This window comes from Bombyx mandarina, chromosome 15 (genome assembly GCF_030267445.1).
Source record: "Bombyx mandarina strain Sakado chromosome 15, ASM3026744v2".
Lineage (NCBI taxonomy): Eukaryota > Metazoa > Arthropoda > Insecta > Lepidoptera > Bombycidae > Bombyx > Bombyx mandarina.
In genome coordinates, this window is record NC_143221.1 from 17,309,105 (window position 1) to 17,337,037 (window position 27,933).

General features: G+C 46.4%; 1 protein-coding gene across 1 annotated transcript; it reads right to left on the reverse strand.

Moving 5' to 3' along the window:
* Positions 1-9,900: 9,900 nt before the first annotated feature.
* Positions 9,901-27,933, reverse strand: Nanoso (zinc finger protein NANOS-O). The gene is made up of 7 exons (XM_089732896.1): positions 27,701-27,933; positions 25,971-26,052; positions 23,649-23,756; positions 22,609-22,740; positions 21,556-21,701; positions 21,307-21,484; positions 9,901-10,863 (listed from the first exon to the last, which is right to left on the reverse strand). Exons 1-7 carry the CDS (start codon positions 27,749-27,751, stop codon positions 10,655-10,657), a joined length of 906 nt encoding a protein of 301 aa, XP_089589022.1. The 5' UTR covers positions 27,752-27,933; the 3' UTR covers positions 9,901-10,654.

Consider the following 27,933-nt stretch of genomic DNA (forward strand, 5'->3'; position numbering starts at 1 on the left):
AGCCGTGCTTCGCAGAATCTACCACCGGATCGGAAACGCGACCCACTGAGAAGAACCGGCGAGAAACTCAGTGGGCTGTGTCTGAGAGTTAATTTACTCGTCGAGCCCTTCGTCGCAAGCGACGGGTTCGACGAGAACGGTGACCGGTGCTTGAAGTACCTAGAAGCACCGTTAGTGGATCGGGAGGATCCGAGATGACGTGTTTTGGGCGACGTCGACTGCTTTCCATTCTGTCCGCAGGATCGGGAATGTAGTTACCGGCGGCCACGATGAGAGGGTTCTCATGTCGTGCCGCTTTATCGAAGTGGCGCATCGACGCCGACTGTAGATACTTACTGATGGACTCTAAGTCCAGGTCGTCATGGAGGTCGACGTTCCTGACGAACCACGGGGCTCCGACGGCTATCCTGCAAAAACGGGATTGAATAATTTGGAAGGATTTTAAGTGAATGCGGGCCGCGTGAGCGAACACTACACTTGCGTAGGTCATGACGGGGCGTATGCAAGTTTTGTACAGTGTCACCTTATTTCTAAGGGACATTTTACTTCGCCTACATATCATCGGGTAGAGACGTCCTAGTATAAAGGCGGCACGGTCGCGTACCGTCTTGATGTGCGGGCGGAATGTCATCCTACTGTCGAGGGTGACGCCTAAATATTTGACCTTCGGGGCCCACGGTATGGGCTGGTCGAACATCGTGATTGGGCGAATGGCGGGGGCGGAGGTGTTGACGCGCCTAGTCGGGAGGGGGATGCTCAGCGTGGTGTTTTTTTTTTTTTTTTTTTTTTTCCTACCTAAGCTGAGAGCCTTGAGAGGCTATATCAGCGTAACCCTAACTTTAGTAGGTGAGCTCACGGGGCTCAAACCTGACGATGTTGCTAACACGAACCCTAGCAAGAGTCGTGCTTCGCAGAATCTACCACCGGATCGGAAACGCGACCCACTGAGAAGATCCGGCGAGAAACTCAGTGGGCTGTGTCTGAGAGTTAATTTACTCGTCGAGCCCTTCGTCGCAAGCGACGGGTTCGACGAGAACGGTGACCGGTGCTTGAGTTACCTAAAAGCACCGTTAGTGGATCGGGTGGATCCGAGATGACGTGTTTTGGGCGACGTCGACTGCTTTCCATTCTGTCCGCAGGATCGGGAATGTAGTTACCGGCGGCCACGATGAGAGGGTTCTCGTGTCGTGCCGCTTTATCGAAGTGGCGCATGGACGCCGACTGAAGATACTTACTGATGGACTCTAAGTCCAGGTCGTCATGGAGGTCGACGTTCCTGACGAACCACGGGGCTCCGACGGCTATCCTGCAAAAACGGGATTGAATAATTTGAAATGTTTTTAGGTGTATGCGGGCCGCGTGAGCGAACACTACACTTGCATAGGTCATGACGGGGCGTATGCAAGTTTTGTAGAGTGTCACCTTATTTCTAAGGGACATTTTACTTCGCCTACATATCATCGGGTAGAGACGTCCTAGAATGAAGGCGGCACGGTCGCGTACCGTCTTAATGTGGGGGCGGAATGTCATCCTACTGTCGAGGGTGACGCCTAAATATTTGACCTTCGGGGCCCACGGTATGGGCTGGTCGAACATCATGATTGGGCGAACGGCGGGGGCGGGGGTGTTGACGCGCCTAGTCGGGAGGGGGATGCTCAGCGTGGTGTTCGGAGGGCGACCCCTTTTGAAGAGCACCGCTGTGCTTTTCGTGGGGTTAATGTCGATGCGCCACTTCCGGAACCACTGTCCCATGGTGGTAGCTGCGGTCTGAAGTCGTCGATGAAGCAACGCCTTCTTCCTACACGAGTAGTAGATGGCGGTGTCATCGGCGAAGAGCGCCAGATGGGTCTCCGGAGACCGGGGTATATCGTTGATATACAAACTGAATAGTAACGGGGAGAGGGCGGAGCCTTGCGGGACTCCGGCTGTGACGCGACGGGGCCGGGAACGCGTTCCCTCAACTCGATATCGGAACGAACGGTTCGACAAGTAGTCTCGTATGATGAGCACGAGTCTGTCTGGCACTCCCATGTTATACAGTTTGAATATCAAACCGTTGTGCCAGACTTTGTCGAACGCCTTCGCTATATCGAAGAAGAGGGCTCCTGTCGGAATGGGTTTCCGCCTGTTCAGCCCTAGTAAGATGTGCTCCGTGAGGCTGTGCACTTGATGGACGCACGAGTGTCTGGCGCGGAATCCAAACTGCTCGTCTATAAGAATTTTATTCGCGGATACGAAATCCCAGAGGCGTTTACGAAGGAGCCGTTCGTATAATTTGCCTATCGCCGGGAGGAGACTGATGGGGCGGTAACTCGCGGTTTCGTTATTCGGTTTGCCCGGCTTGTGTATGCCGATAACGTCCGCTTCTTTCCACGCCGCGGGAAAGATGCAGTTCGTCATAGCAGCATTTAATATCGTGGCCAACATCGTTATCAGTTGGGCTGGTAACAGTTTTAGCGCGCGGTTGCGGATGCCGTCGGAGCCGGGAGCTTTCCGTGGTTGTAGGCTATCGATCGCCTCCTTAACCTCGGAAGTGGTAATGGGGGGTAGCGCGTCCGAGGGCGGCAGGGAAGCTCTGCGCTCGACCTCCCTGTCGACGAACTCGGTGTGTTCGGGGTCCGCGTGTTGAGTGCTGGTGGTGCACTGTTCTTGCAGTGCATCGGCCAGCAACTCTGCCTTGTCATCGTCATCGTAAGCCGGTGGTTGGCCTGAGGGGCGTACGAGAGGCGGCATAGTGACGATAGTTTCGGACTTGAGGGTCCTAGCTAGTCGCCAGTATGCTTGGTGAGTGGGCGCGAGTTCTTCTAAATAACTATCCCAGTTTTCGTTTCGGGCGTCGCTTAAGCGGGATTTGACCTCCCGCTGTAAGCGACGCATCCGAGTCCGGTTTGAATCCGTGGGATATCGATCGTAGGCCCGGATTGCCGCGTTTCTGATTCTAACGAGGTCCCTAAGATCGGGGGAAAGTCTGATGCGGTGGAAGCAGTCCTCCACATCGACTTGTTTCGAGGATCTTATGATCGCCGTCGAGACGTGATCAGTGAAGATGTTTATGGATTCGACGGTATCCTCGGGGGATGGAGTTGAATCCGGGCCGCAAGGGAGGATTGGTGGAGCGGTGTCAGCTAAGCACGTGCCCAGCTTCTTCCAATCCACCATGGTCCTCGTATCTGGTTCGCGGTTGAGTGGGCGACCGAGCTGCATGACTACAGGTCGGTGGTCTGAGTCGAGTTCTGACATTGCCTCGATGGAGCGTAAGCGCAGAGTTACGTTCCTCAGCAGTGCCAGATCTATTGTGCTCGGACGACGCGCGGCGTTGTACGGATAGCACGTGGGGGTCGGGGGGTTGAATATTTCGAATGTGAGGTCGTCTATGAACGCGTCGAGACGCCTACCGTTCACATTCGTGCGATGGCAGTTCCACCTAGTGTGGTGGCAATTTAAATCGCCTGCCAGGATGACCGCGTCCCCCATACCGAGCAGTGTCTCGAGGTCACTGCTCAGGAGGGGTTTGTCAGGGGGGAGATAGACGGATGCGATGACGATCGGCTGGTGCGTGGTGTTCGGAGGGCGACCCCTTTTGAAGAGCACCGCTGTGCTTTTCGTGGGGTTGATGTCGATGCGCCACTTCCGGAACCACTGTCCCATGGTGGTAGCTGCGGTCTGAAGTCCGGATATAACGCAGAAGTTGAATAGCAAAGTTTGCGAAACAGTATTTTAGAGTTAAATAGTTTCTTTTACAGTTGCGGGCGCGGTGCGAAGCGTCGACTCAGTTGTTTTTCTTCGCCCGCTAGGAGGCGTGTTATAATTCTTCACAAAGCCGATAGATGGCGTGGATTTGGAAAAAGGACTTTTAGTCGGTTCCCTAACAAGGGCTTTAAAATAACTTAAAATGACCTATTTTTCCGAGGGTTTTTAGTTGGTAATTATTAACATTGACAACGACATGGTCGCTGGTTTGGTTTAAGTTGTTTGCTTACTGTAGCTGAGTTACAGCAACTGTTTATCGTAACGCGCACCTACTTACATTCATTACTATTAACACTCGGAAATATTTAGTGTTGTTTTTTAAAGATGAATGAATGAGCTCAATGTGTTAAATTAATACCGAAGCCATAGACAAGTAAGACAAACACCGCCGTTCATTTTGAGACAAGGCACTTGTGGTCGAAATCTTAATTTTATTGAATAAAGTCTCTCCACTCTATAAGCTGGAAGCTATGATTCCTTCGCGGCAAAATTTTCAGGACAGTGCGGGCTTCCAGTATTCCTTACCACCACAACGAAATCAATGAGATTCAAATCGCACTCACACAAACACAAATTTCTTTTTACATTGCGCATTCATTTGATTCGGGTGTGTGAGTTTTAATGACTACGATGTTTGCGTGTGTGCATCGGTGCTCGGCTGCGACGTCGCGTCGACAGTAGGTCACGAAACAAGGTCATGCCATTTCTCTTGTAACCACGGGGAAGGGCTGTGCGTAGGCATAGAGCTGCGCGCCAGAACTACTAAATAGGGCTGTACAATATCAACACTAACATCAACTAGGAGATCTTGTGCGATCGAAAACAACCCAGAAACGATCGGATCAATTGCAAAACTTAATTTTGTGCAATTTACAAAGGCGAAGGTCCTCTGATATTTAATCTGATGCAATCTGTGACTAGCTGCACTCGAAGATCAAAATTCAATGCGTTTAAAACCGTGGATCAAAATTAATGTATATTTTTTATGAATTATTTATTAATTATTTTTCCTGACTGAATGATTTAGCAACGCACAGCCTAAGTCGTTGGAGAGTTGAAATTTTGGCAATTAGTTGCATTTAATGTCGTAAGCTTCCATTAAGGATGGAGTTCTCGAAATTTCAATCCCGATTGATAAAGTAAGGGATGGACGATGTATGGAAACTCTTCATACCTATTGAGAGTAACAAACAAAAAAATTGGTTAGAAATAAATACACAGAAATAGCGGAAATTTGACTCCTAAAAAGTTGAATTAAGGGGTGAAGATTCATATAGACATTCATGAAATTTTTGAAGATAGTAGCATGAAGTTCAGTATGAAATCTCCACATACAAACGTTAGCAAAACATATTAAAATAATGTAAATATAGTTACTGTGGTGTACGCACAATACTTTCAACACAACATCCTGAACTAAGCCTATACGGGGCCCGGCCGGGGCGGATCGTTATTGTAAACTAGCTTCTAAGTAGCTAGCCTCAGCGTCGGTGTTTGAAATTTCACTATTCAAACAACTAAATTATATTATCTAATAAATAAATTAATTACACCTAAAACACCAAAAAAGATAGAATTCTTTAAGACAGATCAGTTTTATTTTATAAATTTTACTGATGGTAGTACCTCTTGTGAGTCCGCACGGGTAGGTACCACTAACCCGTGTATTTCTGCCGTGAGCAGTAATGCGTTTCGGTTTGAAGGGTGGAGCAGCCGTTTTAACTATACTGAAACCTTAAAACTCATGTCTCAAAGTGGGTGACGGCATTTACGTTATAGATATCTATTAGCTTCGGTAACCACTTAACACCAGGTGGGCTGTGAGCTCGTCCACCCATGTAAGCAATAAATATTTATTTATTTATTAAATGTACATTTTTTTCAAAATAGAACCTACATTGTAGAGACATGGCGTATCTGGTGATCAGAGCGGGGGTCACTCAACGGGACCGCTCTGATGAAACCTGAGATATGAAATCGAAGTATCATTGCAATGTTGTACAGATTAGCCTACCTTCCAAATTGGATAAAACATTGTTCGTTGAACAACCGAAATAAAATAAACAAATAATTTTGCCCACTGAGTTTCTCGCCGGATCTTCTCAGTGGGTCGCATTTCCGACCCCGTGGTAGATTCTGCGAAGCATTGCTCTTGCTAGGGCTAGTATTTGCAACGCCCTAAGGTTAGAACCCCGAGAGATCACCTACTCATTAGGTTACGCTGGAGACAGAAAAAATAATTTAAGTAAATTCCCGCTGAAGTCTAAATTGTGTTCATTATCTAATTTATTTATTTAAATACAATACAATATTTTATTATTGACACTCTGTAATAAACATAACTTTTAGGCAGCGACTTGACTGTAGCAATGCAAACATTCTCCAGAAACGATAATCGCCGGGTTGGCCGTGGACTTTTCGGCATAATAGTACACTGAAACGTTCAGTGAGCAATCTACCCTCAAACATGTGAAAGGGCGTTGACACGGCGCGTGTTCACCGGTCACCGTTCTCGTCGAACTCGTCGATCGCGACGAGGAATTCGACAACCGAACTAACCCATAGACACAGCCCACTGAGTTTCTCGCCGGATCTTCTCAGTGGGTCGCGATTCCGATCCGGTGTTACGTTCTGCAGAGCACTGCTTTTGCTAGGGCTAATGTTAGCAAATTCTCTCAGGTTGAGCCCATGAGCTCACCTACGTGTCGGGGCGTAGCTGGAATAACCCAGCGAATAGCTAGGGCAAAAAAAGGCGCGTGTCATGTTATATTGAATTGCTTAAAAAGATGGCAAATGCTTAATAAAGTAAAATTATTTTCTGATTCTCATGCCAGAAATCTGAGCTGTGTTCACATTTCCCTTACGCCTTCTGTAATATAACAGCGACTCAATCAACATGAACAAGCCATAAAAGCATAAAAGCACCCGATCGTTATGAAACTAAATAAGCTAACTGCATTAATATTTGTCTGTTAATTATATGCTAATTAATGCTTGAACACGCATCTGTGTGGGTGTGCCTAATTAAGATTTTGACCCCGATATTAAGCTTTTAACGTAGTCGTGATGAACGACGACTTCTATGAGTGAATTTTGATGATTTACTTCTGTCTATTACTGCCGTTAATTCTTATTCTTACGTTTTCACTTAGTATAAGAGTTATTACAACAAGCTTGAGACTATATCTACGTTTATATTATGTTCTTAGAACCAAAAGTGTACAACATGTAATTTTTACTGGTGGCAGAGCGTCTTGTGAGTTTGCACGGTTAGGTACATAAGTGCCACCACCCTGCCTATTTCTGGCGTGAATTAGTAATGCGTTTCGGTTTGAAGGGTGGGGCAGCCGTTGTACTGTAAAAATTGAGACCTTAGAGCTCATGTCTCGAGGTAGGTGGCGGCATTTACGTCGTAGATGTCTATGGACTCCGACAACCACTTAACACTAGGTGAGCCGTGAGCTCGTCCACCCATCTTAGCAATAAAACGTTTAAAAAAATACGAGAAGTTTAGTACAAGATGCGTCTAAAGTTCTTACAATAGTGTGCATATCATACCGCGTGCAGTCTTGGCGGCTACTAATCCTCCGGTTATCCGGTTCTACTAAGGTCCGGTTTGTTGTGTGCTACAACGGTTGTACGATACAATTGAGTATGACCTAGAAATAACCTTGTGTCTCATGGTGGAGGTGCGCGAATCCAAATAATTTATTTAAATTTATTTGATGTCAAAGCAATTTACTAAAGCTACCACCGCTTCCAAAAGAAGCTACAATTTTGGGAGCCCGTGAGCCCGGCAAACAAATCCAACGGTTTTTTTTTACCATTTTTCATTTTAATCATCATTCGATTTTAGAGAATACGACATAAATTATCGAATAATTCAAGAGGTGAGGTATTTCATTCGGTAACCCCTTAATACCAGTCGAGAGCTCGTAACAGTCTCTCCGAGGTACTGCTACTGCCTTCCCACAGTAATATCGTTAATTTCCAATTGAACTTCTTCTCCTCCTTCCCATACTTTTTTATTGAATAGATTCTGGTATGAAACAGCAAAGATCGTTCTCACTTTGCTGCAATATCTGGCGCCAGGAATCACCCGTTTTACATTAGAGGTCAGTATGCTTAGTACCTACGAGTTTTTTAATGTTCTCGATAGCGTAAAAGTTAACTCAAATACGTATGCAGTTGGACCAGTGCCCCTAGCGGCAAACGTAGGCAAACGTTCCAACTACATACAAATTTGAGTTAACTTTTACGCTGTCGAGAACGTTAAAAAACTCACATTACAGTACTTATGTCATAGACTCCGTTGCGAAGCTGTGCCTCGCCTGCCAGTCCAAGGTATTAAGTACGATAAAAGTGTACATCAATAATGATATTATAGCACGGTATTTTCCTCTCGGACATTACACAGATGCGCATAATCTCCCGCCTCGAACAACCTACTTCCGCGACACAGATTCGAAGAACAACCGACATGGAACCTACATTAGCCGCATATTTTGGGCACACTACCGTCAAAATAATTTTAATCTTATTGCTTACGACTTAAAGTTGAATGTTATGTGGTAAAAAGTGGCGTATTGTAAATTCAAACGTTTACAATTGTAACAAAGTTGAAATTTAAATGAGATTAAAGTCAAGATTGCATCAAATGTTTGTTGGTTTTGTACGAATTTTTCAATGAAACGTATTTAAGTTTCGTTTAAAAATAATTTTGATCTCTACTGTGAAGTGATAAAGCGTTTTTTCAGATGCGTTTCCCCGCGGTTTGTTTGTACAGAATTAGAATGACCAAGACACCAAGGTGTATTGAGAGCTCGATTGTGAGAAATGACACTTTTACTATCTTTTGTAATATTTTTAATCGTCATTTTGTTATGCCGACAACTGTTCAAAAACATTTTCAATTAATCAATCTGTAAATAAGATGCTGTGTTGAGTTTTAATTTTTGTGGTAATTACTATTCTCACGTCGTTACGGATCCTCCCGATCCATTGACGGTGCTTTTAGGTACCAAAAGCACCTGTCGCCGTCCTCGCTGAACCCGTCGCTTGCGACGAAGGGCTCGACGAGTAAATCAACCTACAGACACAGCTCACTGAGTTTATCGTCGAATCTTCTCAGTGGGTCGCGGTTTGGATCCGTTGGTAAATTCTGCGAAGCACTGCTCTTGCTAGGGTTCGTGTTAGCAACAAGGTGAGGTTTGAGCCGCGTGAGCTCACCTACTCGCCCGGTTACGCTGACTTAGCCTCCGAAAGCTATCATCAGCTTAGGTAGAAAAAATAATTGAATATACCATGTGATCTCCGATTATGTATTATTAGGTAGAATAAATAATTGAATATACCATGTGATCTCCGATTATGTATTGTTAGGTCGTGTTGAAATTGAACGCGAATGCGTGCCGTGCGATATTTGTGTAGCTACCGCAGAGGTTACAAGTTGTATGTCCTCACTAGCTACACTCCCGGTTTGAGCCCCGAGAGCTCACCTACACGCTAAGGTGCCTAACGCTGACACAGCCTCTCAAGGCTATCAACATAGGTAGGATAAAAAAAGAGCTATTTGTAGTATTGCTGTAAGCTCTAATATGATTGGGATACCCGCATGTCAAGGGTGCACCTCCCGGCCGATGATCCATGATCACCCCCCTGTATCGGTGAAGTTGGATATGTTCTGGGTCATCAGGGTACCTACTATCAAAAGCAAAATAAATAAATTACTAAGTCCTAATATTTTTCATGTCTGACTAATATTATCCGGATTTCGAAGTCCGATTTTAGTTTTATGTAGAAAATTCCGAATGAAGAAAAAGTCCCTACTAAAAATTCAATAATTCGAACCCTTAAAAGGACTTAAAATACAAATTGGTAATTTTGTATAATTTGAATAGGTAGGTCCTGTTCAAGCATTATTGAGTGAAATCAGAAAAAAAAAATGGAAGGCCTATGTCCAGCAGTGGGCAGATAAAGGCTGATGATGATGATGATGATGATGATGAGAAAAAAAAAACTAGATGAAAAGGATAAAATATTGCTGGAATCATTTAGCCACTACTCGCCAAGTGTCGTAATGACCGTCTGAGGCACCCGCGACGACGACTAAGCTTATCGACTAGGGTAAATAAAAAGAAGCTTTTTATATTTTTATTTATTAATTAAATAACCCAAAAAGACACCAACCACCTAAATAAAAGCCACAAGAAGAAATGATAAAGATTAGAATGAAAAAATCAACAAGAAAAATATCATCTGTCAGCTCTAGAAGAGACTTATTCAATACCTATCTAAATTATAACAACACATAGGACTTATTACATTTCAGTAAAAATATTGTCAAAAAATTAATATTGATTGTAAGAAATGTTGCAAACAAAATGGCGTTCGAGTTTTTAAAAGTCAAAATTCACGCAAATATTATGACAAATAAGTTTAAACTATTTATTAATAATAATTATCAGCTTATTCATGATGTCAGCAAATTGCGAATAGCGCCATCTGTTAGCAAATTCTGAAACTATCATTGGATTTGATTGTACTCATTCATATTTCAATGTACTCAGCATTGAAAGTATTAAAATGTTTTATATTTTGTTTATAAATGCATTTTATGATTATATTAATATGCAGCCTGTAGTGAAACTAGCTTTTCTAATAAAATTAATGAAATTCAACAAAAACATATTTTAGTCAAAACTAAAAAAAATCGAATCAAATAATACAAATGCTTCATAGCATTAAAACACACGATTTGTGTTGCAGACAACAAAGGTCAGTCAAGTAAATATATTATAGCGCCATCTAGCGGACAACCGCGGTCTGTCCGTTATCAGGACTGTTATTTATTCAATAGCATTAAGTTATGTCATTAAATAAATCGATTTAATTTTTTTTTTATTTAGAGCATCAATTTCTGTTCCAGGGCAGCCCAAAGCGGATCCAGGGGCGCGGAGTCGAAGGCGGCGTACAGTCTGGTGTCGCGCGCGGCGGAGGGCGGGCGCTCGCCGAACGTCACGTACTCGGGGCCCGCGGGCAGCAGCGCGGCGTGGCGGCGCCGACTCGATGCCGAGCGGACGCTCCGCATCATGGCGGCCGACTTGATGCGCTCTAGAAGCGTGCGACAAGGGTGAGGCGTATTTATCGGAACAGTCGGTTTACTGACGATAGTTGAACGTGACAACGTCATAAGAAAATACTGATGGAATGGTTTCATTTTTCCAATTATAGGAATTACCGTTGCTATAAACCAGTGATTATCAAACTTATTTCTTTTACCGCCCCCTTTGAAAATCAATTATTTTTCAGCGCCCCCCATTTTTTATACACGCCTAAAACTTTAAAACCACAATCTCATTAATTTAATTAATAAATGTTGTATTAATTTTAGTAAATGTAGTACCACGGTGTTGGAGACGTCTCCTCAGAATTCCGTGGACCGCGCACCGTACCAACATTTCGATCCTGAAAGAGCTCAACATCAAGGAGAGACTATCGTCAACAGTCCAATTACGAATCCTCAAGTTCTTCGGGCACATCACTCGTAATGAGGATTCCATTGAGCGGTTGGTGGTGCAAGGGAAAGTCGAGGGCAAAAGATCTCGCGGACGATCTCCAACACGATGGACCGACCTCATAAAATCTGTTACTCACTCCAACATAAATGTTTGCTCTCACTCTGCGAAACATCGTGCCACATGGCGTCGCATCGGTATCGCAGGATCCGACTGATGCATGACCACGACCACTCTGTCAAGAGTGTACGAATAGGAAGAAAGTACCACGTAGTACTAATTTGTAGATGCTGTTATTGTTTCTTCATATTATTATATGTACGTACATTGCTACAGAGCGAGTATTTACAAATTTGCCAAGTAAAAATGAATTTTTCTCATCAATATGTTTGTTTAAATTCAGAATTACCAAAATACATTGCTATTTCACTACTATTATTGTACTAATTTATTAGAACGAAACTATTTTTGTTGAATATCTTTCTCATTAATTTAAGATTCTCATCATAAGATAATTAAAATTTTATATTTCGAATAGTAAATAATACTACTAATAATAATAACTTATTAAACTACGCAAAATAAATTAATATCATTTCGTATTATAGATAAATAAGCGTAATTTTTCATAGAATTTTAGTTTATAATTTAGAACTGGCTCAAATAAAAACCGCCGCCTAAGCCTGCGTTTTTATTCTTTGTAATAATTAATATTTATAATAAAAGTGGGGGAAAAAGTCTTTTCGCATTATAGTATGTATGAACTTGTAATAAAATCTCTTTGGCTATACTATTTGTATCTGGCTGGTTTTGGTATCATTAAAAGTTTAAATTCTAAAGAAGAAAATTTCAAATTAAAATTAGGAAGATGTGTGATTTTTATTTATTTTTCGTACTGTCAAGATGAGTGAATCTAATGCAGATATTCGATACATTTTAAAAATCTACTACAAAAAAGGTAAAAATGCAACACACGCCGTGAATAAAATTTGCGATGTTTATGGACCTAGTGAAGTGTCAGAGCGAGTAGCACAAATTTGGTTTAAGCGTTTTCAATCCGAAAATTTTTATGTCAAAAATGCACGTCGCTCTGGTCGCCCTATTACGGATAAAATTGATGCCATTTTTGAAAAAGTGGAACAAGATGGGCATATCAGTAGTTACGACGTAGATGAAGAACTGGGAATTGACCACAAAACAGTTTTCGCGCATTTGAAAAAAACTGGGTACACAAAAAAGCTCGATATTTGGGTACCTCACGAGCTCACTGAAAGAAACCTAATAAACCGTGTACTCATTTGTGATTCTTTATTACGACGTACTGAAACCGAACCACTTTTGAAGAAGCTGATAACTGGTGATGAAAAGTGGATCACGTACGACAAGAACGTGCGAGAAAGGTCGTGGTCAAAGGCCGGTCAGGCTTCACAGACTGGCGAAACCCGGGTTAACTCGCAACAAGGTGATGCTGAGTGTGTGGTAGGATTGGAAGGGCATTATTCATTAGGAGCTGTTACCACCAGGCAGGACCATCGATTCTGAACTCTACTGCGAACAACTGATAAGATTAAAGGAAGAAGTTGAGAGAAAGCGGCCGGAATTACTCAACAGAAGGGTGGTTTTTCATCATGATAACGCCACTCAGTAAAAATTAAGAGAGCTTGGCTGGGAGGTGTTAATGCATCCGCCGTATAGTCCTGACCTTGCACCTTTAGATTTCCACATGTTTCGGTCTCTTCAGAATTTTTTAGGCAGTGTCAGGTTAACATCACGAGAGGCCTGCCAAAACCAATTGCGCGACAATTGGTATTTTGATCAGAAGCCCCAAAATTTCTATAGCAATGGGATCATGTCCCTACCTACATGATGGCAAAAAGTTATCGAACAAAATTGTACCTACATACTTTAGTTAAATGTAAATAAACTATATTAAAAAATGTTGTGAATTTTCTTAAAAAATGCGAAGAAACTTTTTCTCCAACATATTATTATATAGAAATAGTAAACAATGCTTACAATAAGTGAGCTGTTTAGGCTTACTATACTATTTGCAGGAAGGTAATGGGTTAATTGTAAAAAATAATATTCTAAGACAACTTTTTGAATAATAATTATATACGTATTTCCATTTTATATAAAAGTTATGATTCTTACGTCAGTAATTTCTTACAAAATGCTAGGAAAATGTATGATATGTTAAAAACAAGAAAGAAAGTAAAGAAAATCTCAATTTACGTTAGTTTACGTATGTATAATATTTTAAAACTCTGCATGGTAGTTTTTTTCTAATGTTTAAAATAATTTTCTGGTGCAACGTAATTAAGGTAAAATTGCTCTATTTTTTTAACTATCATCGATCATGTTCCGCAGATACTTGTTACAACTTGATTGCGTAGGGTGTGCGGGCTATCCTACGAAATCTATGTTAAGTATTTTAAGTTTTTATAACATCATACAGGGTAGAAATATAAACTAATTATTCGTTATTGTGTAGTAGATGAGTTTTAATTTTAGTGAAATTTAAAATACTATGTAAAGTAAATGAAATTACAAATCACACATCGCCCCCCTAACCCACATCAACGCCCCCCATTTTTTTCTGGGTCCCTTAACGCCCCCTTCTAGGTTTCAAACGCCCCCAAGGGGGCGTTATCGCCCACTTTGAGAAAGACTGCTATAAACAATTGACACCACATTCACTTTTCACTGAACTTCATACTTGACGAAAACATGTAAATGTATTATTGTATAGCAGCTGTCCACGCGGATGCATCGCTCACTCAAGCAGGAGAGAGACAGATGTCGAACGCTGCCGAACGCGGAGGCCGATTGTGCCTCTTTGTCGCTCGTTCCTCGCTCTCGCTTGCACTACAAGCCATAAATGGAACGCCTCAGAGCGAGGGAACGCCGCATGAGTCATTTTTTTTTTCGTGCGTGCAGCCGCACAGTGGGTCGATTCTATGATTTTAGTGACTTAGGGACCAACTTTGTTTTTTTATAATTTTTTTTATGTAGATAGATAGAGCTCGTTAATCTCAATAATAATTGTTTTGGGCAAAAATTACAAAAACTTTATAGTTTGGTCAGAAAAATGTGTTTTGTGATTTTTTTGTATGGAGCGGGTCACATTAAATAAAATTCCTGCTAAGTACCGCGAGGTCCTGCTTTGAAACTTTATTTTCCTTATACCTTGTCTAGTCTACTATCATTTGATGCTATGAACATGTGCATAAAGTTGCAACTCTGCCAAATAAATGGATCGAAAAAAATTAATAAATACATAGAATAAAAACCTTTATATTTTTTTTCGTAAGTGCTTTTAAGTTAAATTTGATATGGATTAGTAAGTAAAAGCACGTAATGATACCCATAATTACATAATACCTAACAACAATACATTTAGTAGGTCTCTAATTATGCAATCTCTCTAAATATTATATATTTTGTTTCACCTTTCGATCTTTGGGTCAGAAGACGAAAGAAGATGGTGTAAAATATCCTCATTAGTCGACGTTCTACTTCTCATTCTTGAATAACATCTCTCTGTATATTTCCGAAAATCTTTATTGCGAGCTTCCGCTGCCTCTTCCGAGAGTTTACCTATATGAATGGCACCAAAGTTCTTCATTATTATATATCACTGCCATGTGCCAACAATTTATGGATACTGGAAGGCATATATAATACCAGGGATATACATTAACATACAATTCTGTAGTATATCTAAAAAATTCCGAAAAATTGGAAACGCGCTCTCCAGATGCAACAGAGTGAAGAATCACGTGAAGCCTCTCTATTAAATCTTTACGTATTCCTGTTATGCGGGCTGTTTCTTCTGCATCCCTGAAAAATCTTCTGGCAGTATTGCCATCATTGGTTGTTCCTACTCCTTGCTTGACAACATCTATAAGTAAACCGCATTCCTTTTTAAACGCTTGCTGTATAGCGCTCTTTCTGATTGATATTTTTTCTTTGACATCCCCCCTTGCAACCTCATTTCTTGAAGTCCAAACGATAAGACGCAAACAAAAAAGTGTCATATAAAAAATAATCTCACAGGAAACTACATACGATGAAAAAATTGTGAAGTAATAAAATTATATTTACCGATATGAAGTAAGCACTCCATGCATCTTAGCCAGGCATGTAAAGATGGCATTCCATACTGGAATATTTCTTCATTATTTTCTCTTTGATAAGCAAGTCACTCCAAAAAACTCTGACGGTTTTGCTTTGCAAATATCACAGACAGCAGAAAATGTTTCTGAAAAATGTGAGGTTATTTTGCCGTCTATCATCATCATGTGCAATTGATGCTTAACTTCAACTTGTTTGATTTTTGATGGCTGAACTCTTTCTATTTCTTCTGTTATGCTAGCTTTTATAATTGTCACTGTTGACTGCGTTTCTTTTGTAAATTTAATCATTATTGGACGGCAATAAAAAGTTGATGAGGTCGTTTTTCCAAACAATTGTTCCATCAAATTTCTGAAGCCTTATAGGAACTAGACTGACCATAAAAATAGATGAATCATCAAACTCTGCTTCAGTTTTTTGTTTATAATTACTTTGACCTGGGGCTCTATCAAAGCCTATTTGCTTATAAGCAGTAGCTTTCTTGCAGAGTCCAAATCCGAAGTAATCACATCTAAAAGCCTATATAGCGCCAAGTTTAGTAATGCTTGCATTTTAATAGCAGCTCCTTCTTCAGTAATAATTACCTCGTCTTTCCCTGGATAACATTTGTTCTTTTCTTGCTTAATTTTATATTAAGAAGGGTATAAATCAGACCCATTTTCACTTGCTGCTTCTCTTAGGTTTATATACTGCCACTTAATTTAAGTGAAACTAATATTGCCTTATCGGGAGAATATGTACTACTTTTCACTTTACTTGTAATTAAATACTCATTCACTTTTTCTAGATCTTCGGGGTGATTTGACAAGTGGTTCATTATTTCTCCTACATCTTCATTTCTAGTGTTTCTCAAACTAGCAATTGTAGTAGCTTTCATTTCATCCGGGGATAACGAAAGCGATTGGTAAATTTGTTCAATGCGTCTTCGTTTTTGCCTGGATCCCAATTCTTCAAAAGGTTTTCGAGGTGCAAAAATAGATGTCGAGGCTTCTGTAGTACATTTGAGGGTGGTACATTTTCAACATCTTCAGTATTAGAAATCTCGAGCCTTTCATGTGCAGTGTTGATAGCTTCAGGTATCATTCCTTCGGGCCAGTTTATTGCACATTCTAACCAATCACATTTTTTTCTTATAAGCTGTGCTAACATGCGACTACTTCGTTTCCATATTGCACTTATATTTGAACAAAATTGCGTACTGAATTTTTGGAGCTCAACATTTTTCTCTTCGGTCACGTTTATTTGATTTTGTAGGAATTGAAAGAGTTTTTTATTATCAGACAGCGACTGTAGTTGCTCTCTTAAAATCATAAATAATCCTAAATTGTTAACAAAATTATCAATTATAACGGAAACAGCAAGATCACAACGACAATCACGAGATGTTAGTAGTAGTACGAATAAACGAACACTAGTTAGTATATAATAAACATGGTCACTTTATACTTCCAGAGACAAACAAATGTTTACTATATTTTCTACTACCCAGTAATGGCTACTTAACTAATTATCCTCATTAAATAATGTTAACTATCTTAATAATTAGAGAGATTGCTTAATTAGAGACCTACTAAATGTATTGTTGTTAGGTATTATGTAATTATGGGTATCATTACGTGCTTTTACTTACTAATCCATATCAAATTTAACTTAAAAGCATTTACGAAAAAAAATATAAAGGTTTTTATTCTATGTATTTATTAATTTTTTTCGATCCATTTATTTGGCAGAGTTGCAACTTTATGCACATGTTCATAGCATCAAATGATAGTAGACTAGACAAGGTATAAGGAAAATATAGTTTCAAAGCGGGACCTCTCGGTACTTAGCAGGAATTTAATTTAATGTGAACCGGTCCATACAAAAAAATCACAAAACACATTTTTCTGACCAAACTATAAAGTTTTTGTAATTTTTGCCCAAAACAATTATTATTGAGATTAACGAGCTCTATCTATCTACATAAAAAAATTTATAAAAAAACAAAGTTGGTCCCTAAGTCACTAAAATCACAGTATCGACCCACTGTGAGCCGGCTCCATCGAATTATAAGATGTTGTCACGTCAAAACTTGGAACTGTTGTCTATAGACCGAAACAGCTGTTCCACAATACCTATTCCATATATTGCGTTGTTTTGTTCCACAGTAAGCAGCCGGAAACGAAACGGCTTGGAACAAGCTCTTTTCCTTTTTCACGTACAAAAATAGAAAAAGATAGCTTATACATCCTGTTCCCAAACAGTTTGCTCTTAACATGCTCTTTTCTCATTCCACTTATTGTAATAGAGAAAGATATCAAAAACATTAACGTGCATGCACATCATGGCAAACCTAGGCCGTTTTCCAATTACAGCACAAGAGCGACCGTCGCGTGTGGCGCGGGGGCAGTACTTGGCGGTGTGCGCGGCGTCCCCGCGGGTCCCGCAGCGCGCGCACACGAAGGCGCGCAGCACGGGGCAGGCCACGCGCCGGGCGGGTGCGCGGGGGGCGGGTGTGCGGGGCGCGGTACGTACCGTCGCGTGTGGCGCGGGGGCAGTACTTGGCGGTGTGCGCGGCGTCCCCGCGGGCCCCGCAGCGCGCGCACACGAAGGCGCGCAGCACGGGGCAGGCCACGCGGCCGGCGGGTGCGCGGGGGGCGGGTGCGCGGGGGGCGGGTGCGCGGGGGGCGGGTGTGCGGGGCGCGGTACGTACCGTCGCGTGTGGCGCGGGGGCAGTACTTGGCGGTGTGCGCGGCGTCCCCGCGGACCCCGCAGCGCGCGCACACGAAGGCGCGCAGCACGGGGCAGGCCACGCGGCGGGCGGGTGTGCGGGGCGCAGTACGTACCGTCGCGTGTGGCGCGGGGGCAGTACTTGGCGGTGTGCGCGGCGTCCCCGCGGACCCCGCAGCGCGCGCACACGAAGGCGCGCAGCACGGGGCAGGCCACGCGGCGGGCGGGTGTGCGGGGCGCAGTACGTACCGTCGCGTGTGGCGCGGGGGCAGTACTTGGCGGTGTGCGCGGCGTCCCCGCGGACCCCGCAGCGCGCGCACACGAAGGCGCGCAGCACGGGGCAGGCCACGCGGCGGGCGGGTGTGCGGGGCGCAGTACGTACCGTCGCGTGTGGCGCGGGGGCAGTACTTGGCGGTGTGCGCGGCGTCCCCGCGGACCCCGCAGCGCGCGCACACGAAGGCGCGCAGCACGGGGCAGGCCACGCGGCGGGCGGGTGTGCGGGGCGCAGTACGTACCGTCGCGTGTGGCGCGGGGGCAGTACTTGGCGGTGTGCGCGGCGTCCCCGCGGACCCCGCAGCGCGCGCACACGAAGGCGCGCAGCACGGGGCAGGCCACGCGGCCGGCGGGTGCGCGGGGCGCGGGTGCGCGGGGGGCGGGTGTGCGGGGCGCGGTACGTACCGTCGCGTGTGGCGCGGGGGCAGTACTTGGCGGTGTGCGCGGCGTCCCCGCGGGCCCCGCAGCGCGCGCACACGAAGGCGCGCAGCACGGGGCAGGCCACGCGGCGGGCGGGTGCGCGGGGGGCGGGTGTGCGGGGCGCGGTACGTACCGTCGCGTGTGGCGCGGGGGCAGTACTTGGCGGTGTGCGCGGCGTCCCCGCGGGCCCCGCAGCGCGCGCACACGAAGGCGCGCAGCACGGGGCAGGCCACGCGGCCGGCGGGTGCGCGGGGGGCGGGTGCGCGGGGGCGGGTGTGCGGGGCGCGGTACGTACCGTCGCGTGTGGCGCGGGGGCAGTACTTGGCGGTGTGCGCGGCGTCCCCGCGGACCCCGCAGCGCGCGCACACGAAGGCGCGCAGCACGGGGCAGGCCACGCGGCGGGCGGGTGTGCGGGGCGCAGTACGTACCGTCGCGTGTGGCGCGGGGGCAGTACTTGGCGGTGTGCGCGGCGTCCCCGCGGACCCCGCAGCGCGCGCACACGAAGGCGCGCAGCACGGGGCAGGCCACGCGGCGGGCGGGTGTGCGGGGCGCAGTACGTACCGTCGCGTGTGGCGCGGGGGCAGTACTTGGCGGTGTGCGCGGCGTCCCCGCGGACCCCGCAGCGCGCGCACACGAAGGCGCGCAGCACGGGGCAGGCCACGCGGCGGGCGGGTGTGCGGGGCGCAGTACGTACCGTCGCGTGTGGCGCGGGGGCAGTACTTGGCGGTGTGCGCGGCGTCCCCGCGGACCCCGCAGCGCGCGCACACGAAGGCGCGCAGCACGGGGCAGGCCACGCGGCCGGCGGGTGCGCGGGGGGCGGGTGCGCGGGGGGCGGGTGTGCGGGGCGCGGTACGTACCGTCGCGTGTGGCGCGGGGGCAGTACTTGGCGGTGTGCGCGGCGTCCCCGCGGGCCCCGCAGCGCGCGCACACGAAGGCGCGCAGCACGGGGCAGGCCACGCGGCGGGCGGGTGCGCGGGGGGCGGGTGTGCGGGGCGCGGTACGTACCGTCGCGTGTGGCGCGGGGGCAGTACTTGGCGGTGTGCGCGGCGTCCCCGCGGGCCCCGCAGCGCGCGCACACGAAGGCGCGCAGCACGGGGCAGGCCACGCGGCCGGCGGGTGCGCGGGGGGCGGGTGCGCGGGGGGCGGGTGTGCGGGGCGCGGTACGTACCGTCGCGTGTGGCGCGGGGGCAGTACTTGGCGGTGTGCGCGGCGTCCCCGCGGACCCCGCAGCGCGCGCACACGAAGGCGCGCAGCACGGGGCAGGCCACGCGGCGGGCGGGTGTGCGGGGCGCAGTACGTACCGTCGCGTGTGGCGCGGGGGCAGTACTTGGCGGTGTGCGCGGCGTCCCCGCGGACCCCGCAGCGCGCGCACACGAAGGCGCGCAGCACGGGGCAGGCCACGCGGCGGGCGGGTGTGCGGGGCGCAGTACGTACCGTCGCGTGTGGCGCGGGGGCAGTACTTGGCGGTGTGCGCGGCGTCCCCGCGGACCCCGCAGCGCGCGCACACGAAGGCGCGCAGCACGGGGCAGGCCACGCGGCGGGCGGGTGTGCGGGGCGCAGTACGTACCGTCGCGTGTGGCGCGGGGGCAGTACTTGGCGGTGTGCGCGGCGTCCCCGCGGACCCCGCAGCGCGCGCACACGAAGGCGCGCAGCACGGGGCAGGCCACGCGGCGGGCGGGTGTGCGGGGCGCAGTACGTACCGTCGCGTGTGGCGCGGGGGCAGTACTTGGCGGTGTGCGCGGCGTCCCCGCGGACCCCGCAGCGCGCGCACACGAAGGCGCGCAGCACGGGGCAGGCCACGCGGCCGGCGGGTGCGCGGGGGGCGGGTGCGCGGGGGGCGGGTGTGCGGGGCGCGGTACGTACCGTCGCGTGTGGCGCGGGGGCAGTACTTGGCGGTGTGCGCGGCGTCCCCGCGGGCCCCGCAGCGCGCGCACACGAAGGCGCGCAGCACGGGGCAGGCCACGCGGCGGGCGGGTGCGCGGGGGGCGGGTGTGCGGGGCGCGGTACGTACCGTCGCGTGTGGCGCGGGGGCAGTACTTGGCGGTGTGCGCGGCGTCCCCGCGGGCCCCGCAGCGCGCGCACACGAAGGCGCGCAGCACGGGGCAGGCCACGCGCCGGGCGGGTGCGCGGCGGGCGGGTGCGCGGGGGGCGGGTGTGCGGGGCGCGGTACGTACCGTCGCGTGTGGCGCGGGGGCAGTACTTGGCGGTGTGCGCGGCGTCCCCGCGGGCCCCGCAGCGCGCGCACACGAAGGCGCGCAGCACGGGGCAGGCCACGCGGCCGGCGGGTGCGCGGGGGGCGGGTGCGCGGGGGGCGGGTGTGCGGGGCGCGGTACGTACCGTCGCGTGTGGCGCGGGGGCAGTACTTGGCGGTGTGCGCGGCGTCCCCGCGGGCCCCGCAGCGCGCGCACACGAAGGCGCGCAGCACGGGGCAGGCCACGCGGCCGGCGGGTGCGCGGGGGGCGGGTGCGCGGGGGGCGGGTGTGCGGGGCGCGGTACGTACCGTCGCGTGTGGCGCGGGGGCAGTACTTGGCGGTGTGCGCGGCGTCCCCGCGGGCCCCGCAGCGCGCGCACACGAAGGCGCGCAGCACGGGGCAGGCCACGCGGCCGGCGGCGTCGCGCAGCGCGTGCGAGCGGTAGTACGCCGCGCGCTCGCCGTTGTTCTTGCAGAAGCGGCACTCCTGCGCACAGCCGCGGGACTTAACTTGCGAGCTTACGAAACTGTTCACGGAAACATTGCACGAAGGCGTACTTCATTCGTCCTGGTCGCGTCGTCTCCCCGGATTCTTTCCAGCTTCCTCAACAGGGTGTAGAGCACAGCGTCCGGCAGCGAGCTCAGCACCCGCAGCTGCTCCTCGGTGGGCTGCACTTGGATGGCGGCAGGAGGTGTCAGGGTCTCTGAGTGACGAAAAATAATACATACTCTTTACAAAAACAAGCTAATACAAAAGAAATAATATTATATTGCGAGAAGTACATATCTTGCTTTTATATTTAGGATTTACAAAATCATTATCACTATCACCATCATCAGCCTAGTCGTCCATTGCTGAACACACGCCTCTACCAATGATTTAAGTACCAGTCTAGATGATTAATTCTGTATTTGTTTTTTTATTGTCGTGAAGGTGTTGTGGTTTAACTAAGACGTGGAACGAACTCGGTAGTTCGGTTTCAGGGGATGTTGGCTCGCGGCCGCCCGAGCGCACCCGTAAGAGGTCCAACAGCTTCAAGGTAGCTGCTTCACGAATGCGAAGAATGCGGGATCCGGCGAGATACTAAGCGGGCTGTTGCTAGGCTAAGTGTCGCTTCGAGCTCGGCACGCACGGTGGCCCTTGTTTTGACTGCCGGTGGCGCCACGCCACACTCAGAGTGTGTGAGGACGTGTTTAGTTCAATCTACTACTACTACTACTACTATATCGTTCCCTCACTACTGAGGATCGCGACCATATGTGACGTTCTTCCACTGTGTTTGATAATGGGTGGCATGGACCGCATGGTACAGACTACCACCAAGTGCTTCTTTTGCTAGATCTGACCATCTGGCCGGTGTTCTGCCCACGGCGCGCTTGCCGTCTATGCGAAGCTTCTCTAAATCATGTCTGGGAGACCGCATGATGTGTCCGAAGAAGCTCATAACACGTTCCCGGCAGATGGAAAAGAGCCTTTTTTGGATGTTTAGTTGCCTTAGAATGGACTCGTTTGTTCTCATGTTTAGTTCAATAAACACACAGGTTTTATACAAAAAAAACTACCGATATTGTCGGGACATTAAAAAGACCAAAATTTCCACTTGGACCCACCATTGCGCACAGGAGAGCTGCTCAGACCCGAAGTCCAGTGAGAGCCCGGGAGCGGTACCTTGGGAGACCGCTCGGGGGCTGGCCACGATACCTGCCTGGAGTACGTGTTCCATTGGGTCGATGTATCTGCAACTAAAATCAACGGATTATACTGTAAGACAGAAATTATATTCGTGCTTATGTTGAACTGGTTTTAAGTGTTTCACTTACCACAACACATAGATATTACAAAACGAATGCCGCCGCCCACATTAAGATATGAAGTGGAAGTCTCCATTGTCTGGCATTACGGCTGTACCCTTCGAAACGACGCTTCCTTCAGATATAAGTGGTACCAACTTGTGAGGGCTTACAATTTGCATTCACGATTTACAACGCGACCTTTTTTTTACCTATGCTTATAGCGATAGCCTTGATAGGCTATTTCAGCTTCTCCTTGACGTGAGGTGAGCTTACGGGACTCAAACCGGGAGTGTTGCTAGCACTGGCCCTAGCAAGAACAGTGCTTCGCAGAATCTACCACCGGGTCGGAAACGCGACCCTCTGAGAAGATCCGGCGAGATACTCAGTGGGCTGTGTCTGTGGGTTAAACGCGACCTAATACACAATCGGAGACCACATCGAATATTTAGAATGAAAGCACAATGGCGATGTTTATAGTGTGCCACTCACGCAGGTATGAGGTCGATGTTTCAGTTTTATTGGACTAAAGGCTAACTACGATGATAGCTCCAAATCGCAGGGCATCATAGTGACGAACAACAATTTTTATTATTGCCTAGTTGGGTGGACGAACTCACAGCCCACCTGGTGTTAAGTGGTTACTGGAGCCCATAGACATTTACAACGAAAATGCGCCACCCACCTTGAGATATAAGTTCTAAAGTATCAAGTATAGTTACAACGGCTGCCCCACCCTTCAAACCGAAACGCAATACTGCTTCACGGCAAAAATAGGCAGGGTGGTGGTACCCACCCGCGCAGACTCAGAAGAGGTCCTACCACCAGTAAAATGTTTTCATATTACAGTCGGCACAAACCTGCTCGCGCGCTCCATATGTTGTCCTCGTCGGGATTGTACGGAGAATCCAAGCCGTTCAGTCTGAACTCCTTCATCGCGTCATCCAGAGAGCATTTACCGATCATCACTGCATCAAACAGTACTCAAAATGTTAAATAAATCAAAATGTTTAAACTCAATCAGATATCAACATGCACTTATAAGTCAAGAATTTGTAAGATGTTCATAACGCGGCTTTACCGCTGAGAAGAATCCATGAGAAACATAGGGCTTGCTCTTTTCTATTCTAATATACAAGCTGTTTCCGCGGCTTCGCCCACGAGGTCAAGAATAAAATTAAATGTTTCACGAATAACATTTTTTTCATAATGTTAGTAAGAATAGAAACCTACACTGCACACTGAGTTGTAGTATTAGGGTGAGGTAAATTATTAAATGAACAAAAAAAGCCGAGGGAATTGAAAAACTAAATGAGCAAAATAATATTATGTATATTTACATTTACTAAGATATTATATGTACACATATCTTAAATGTTGGTAAAACTATTGCTATTGAAAGGAAATATTACATTCATTTCGTTGTTTATCCCGCAAAATTATATCAGCTCACGGCTCACCCGGTGTTAAATAGTTACCAGAGATATAACAATGCGAAGGTCGCCACCCACCTATGTACATGGTATGGTCGAATCCCAATTGTACAATAAAAGCTCCTTATTCGCGTTACCATGCTACCCAATTCCTATATTTGCGGCTAAATATTGCTTTATTCGCGTTCTAATCGGTACATCGGTACATACACGTTTATAAAAATGTACATAGATATCCAACCGATGTCCTTTGTAAAAGCGTTTTCAAATCGACCAATGAAAAAGTAAAGTATACCTTATCATTTTTTTTGCATAGCCTTTATTACTGTATAGCATTGACTCAAAAACATTTCTTAAAACTAAGATCGTGTTAAAGGGGAATGGAAAGGAGTAAATTGGGCGTGACGCTAAAATACCGCAAAAGAGCAGCAGACATTAGATCTACAACAAAAGTGGAAGATGTACTAAAGAAAATAAGACAGTTCAAGAATGCCGATGGACAGGACGGACATATTACAAGGGAAAGCAGAATGAAATGGTCTAAAATTATTACAGAATGGCAGCCATTTTGAAGTCGTCGTGGCCTAACGGATAAGACGTCCGGTGCATTCGTGTTGAAGCGATGCACCGGTGTTCGAATCCCGCAGGCGGGTACCAATTTTTCTAATGAAATACGTACTCAACAAATGTTCACGATTGACTTCCACGGTGAAGGAATAACATCGTGTAATAAAAATGAAACCCGCAAAATTGTAATTTGCATAATTACTGGTGGTAGGACCTCTTGTGAGTCCGCACGGGTAGGTTCCACCGCCCCGCCTATTTCTGCCGTGAAGCAGTAATGCGTTTCGGTTTGAAGGGTGGGGCAGCCGTTGTGACTATACTGAGACCTTAGAACTATATCTCAAGGTGTGTGGCGCATTTACGTTGTAGATGTCTATGGGCTCCAGTAACCACTTAACATCAGGTGGGCTGTGAGCTCGTCCACACAGCTAAGCAATAAAAAAATAATAAAAAAAGCCACGTGATGGCAAGAAAAAAGGAGGAGGAGGAAAAAGAGGTAGGCAAGCTAGAAGATGGACAGATGATTTCAAGATGATTGGAAGGACAATCTGGTCCAGAAAAGCTACCAATAGAGAAGAATGGAAGCAGCTGGAAGAGGCCTATGTGTCACAGGACACGCTGATGCCTTATTATCACTGTGGCTCAAATATTTTGTTAAATGATATCGCCGCTGTATTGGTTACGGCTTTGACAAAAGCCGCCTTCGTCGCGGTCAGCGTATTTAAGAATGTAAACACAAAGAGAATGAAAACAAAACTTCAATTGCATAAAGTATAATTTTAAATGCGGCCACATGAGACGTCCTTTAGTAAGAGCCGCTATGTATATTTTATCGTTTCACCTTTACCATTCCCTATTCACGGTTCCGGTACTCGCGGCATATTTACGAAGCATATATCCCGCGAATAAAGAGTTTTTATTGTATTTTATAGCGACTGGCCTATTCTTTAAGCCGGTATTCATGACAGCTTCGCGGCAGAAATAGGCGTGTTGGTGGTCAGTATCCGTACGGGCTTACAATACTTACGACGTCAATACAACTCACTCATAGAATCATAAACAAATGGCGCACTAAGCTAAGACTTTTCCGATTCTATTTGTAATCTAGTTTGTTTTATTACTTAGGTTAAGCAATTTTGATGTGTGATACTTATTAATATAATTTTGAATGATGTAGATACTCACGATTGGCAATGCTGGATGACTTGGTGGCATTCCAATCGGAAGACAGATTTGAACGAAGTGGAATATCTTGGCTTAACGAAGACTAGAAAAGACAACGGCTGATTATAGATTAGCGTGGCCTAAACCACTATAGTAGATATCAGAAATATTAATCGCCACAAGAGCACAGATAAATTAACCTGTCTCAATGTTTACTTGCAGACAAGAATTGAATATCGCGTACTAAGTTGGTCTTTGTAGACCTAACAGTTATTATTACACTGTATTATTGTTATGTTTAAAATAAATGTTAGTGTGTGTGTTGTGTCACTGGCCGTCTTGAGTATCACTTGTCCCCATACGCGCTAACACAACAATTATGCAATTCGGTTTGGTTGACTTTAGAGTGCCAGATTTAGGTTGAGATGACCGACAAATCAAAACTCAATATTTTTTTATTGCCCTTGTAGACAGACGAGCATACGTCCCACCTGATGGTGAGTGGTTACCGTCGCCCATGGACTTCAGCAATGCCAGGGGCAGAGCCAAGCCGCTGCCTACCGCTTAATACTCTCCATAAGCCTCGTTTGAAGAAGGACATGTCATAGCGCTCGGGAAACACCGTGGAGGGGAACTCATTCCATAGCCGGATGGTACGTGGCAAAAAAGATCTCTGGAAACGCACTGTGGATGACCGCAGTGGCTCCAGGTAGTGTGGATGAACTCTACTCCGGTGGCGGGCGGTGCGATGGTAAAAACGAGATGCCGGTATCATCTCGAACAATTCCTCAGAGCACTCCCCATGGAACATACGGTACAACATACAGAGGGAAACGAAGTCCCTCCGTAGACCCAGAGGTTCCAAACGATCCGTGAGAATGGGATTATCGACAATCCGAACGGCCCTCCTCTGTATGGAGTCAAATGGAAGAAGTTGGTATTTGGGAGCCCCGGCCCAGAGATGGGAGCAGTACTCCACGCGAGGCCGGACTTGTGCTTTATAAAGCAAAAGCCTTTGTCCAGGCGTGAAGTACCGCTTCGCTCTGTTTGGAAGTCTAACATTATTTATAATTGTACTTTAATTCCCTCCTCCTCAGAGTAGAATGAAAACATCCTTTCCGTATAAATGCCTCTATATAAATATGAATAAAAGTATACAGCTAAATGAAAATTATAAAGCCGTGTCTTGGTAAAAATCGTAATATTTTTTGATTGAAATTAAAAGTTTCAATGTCTTTGAAATAACTATCTGGAAATTAAATGAGATGTAAACACTTACTAGGAAAAAATCATGGATCGTGTAATTCCTTTATTAATGATAGTATGAATTACCAATAGAAGAAATATGGTGAAAAATAAAACAAGAGTTAATATAACAAAAAATAAAACCGAAATTTACTTATGTAGGTATATACAAAAATAATGCGTTTCATTTTATCCTCGTTAGTATTGCGTATTGGCAATGTCAGTCGGTCTCAAGGTTATCTGGGATATATGAGAGATTTTGTATGCGTAAACACATTATATTTTGTTTACCCTCCAATAGATTTAAAATAATGCGAACAAAATAAACTCGTAATCTACCCAATTGTAATACATGTATCTATGTTGTGTGTTACCACAATCCATTATAATAATTCGATGAGAAATTGTATATCGGCATTAACTGTTTCCCTACCACTGAAATTGGTATCGCAAAATATAGGTAGGTATATACCTACCGAATAATTATAAACAGTAGCGAAACTCACCGAATCCACCGAGCTCCCACTTCCGTAATCACTATAATTGTAATATTTCATGCTTGTATACGTAATTTTGTTTAAGTTATGAATTAAGTTCCCGAATGTTCCAGAGCAGAATCACACCATCGCACGCGACAAGAACACAAGCGGGAATAGAAACAATTAACAATTGTTGATTGAAATGCGACGCTCGGCGCGCGTTTAGTTACTGCTTTTACTTGTTGCCAACGTAACAAAGG

Bases quoted from the DNA above. Each gene is read 5' to 3' on its own strand.
- Nanoso (XM_089732896.1), bottom strand. From the start codon at position 27,751: ATGAAATATTACAATTATAGTGATTACGGAAGTGGGAGCTCGGTGGAT. The intron at 21,485-21,555 runs GTACGCCTTCGT...GGCTGTGCGCAG, and splicing joins ACGCGACCAGGACGAATGAA to GAGTGCCGCTTCTGCAAGAA. The intron at 10,864-21,306 runs GTACGTACCGCG...GCACGCTTCTAG, and splicing joins CCCCCGCGCCACACGCGACG to AGCGCATCAAGTCGGCCGCC.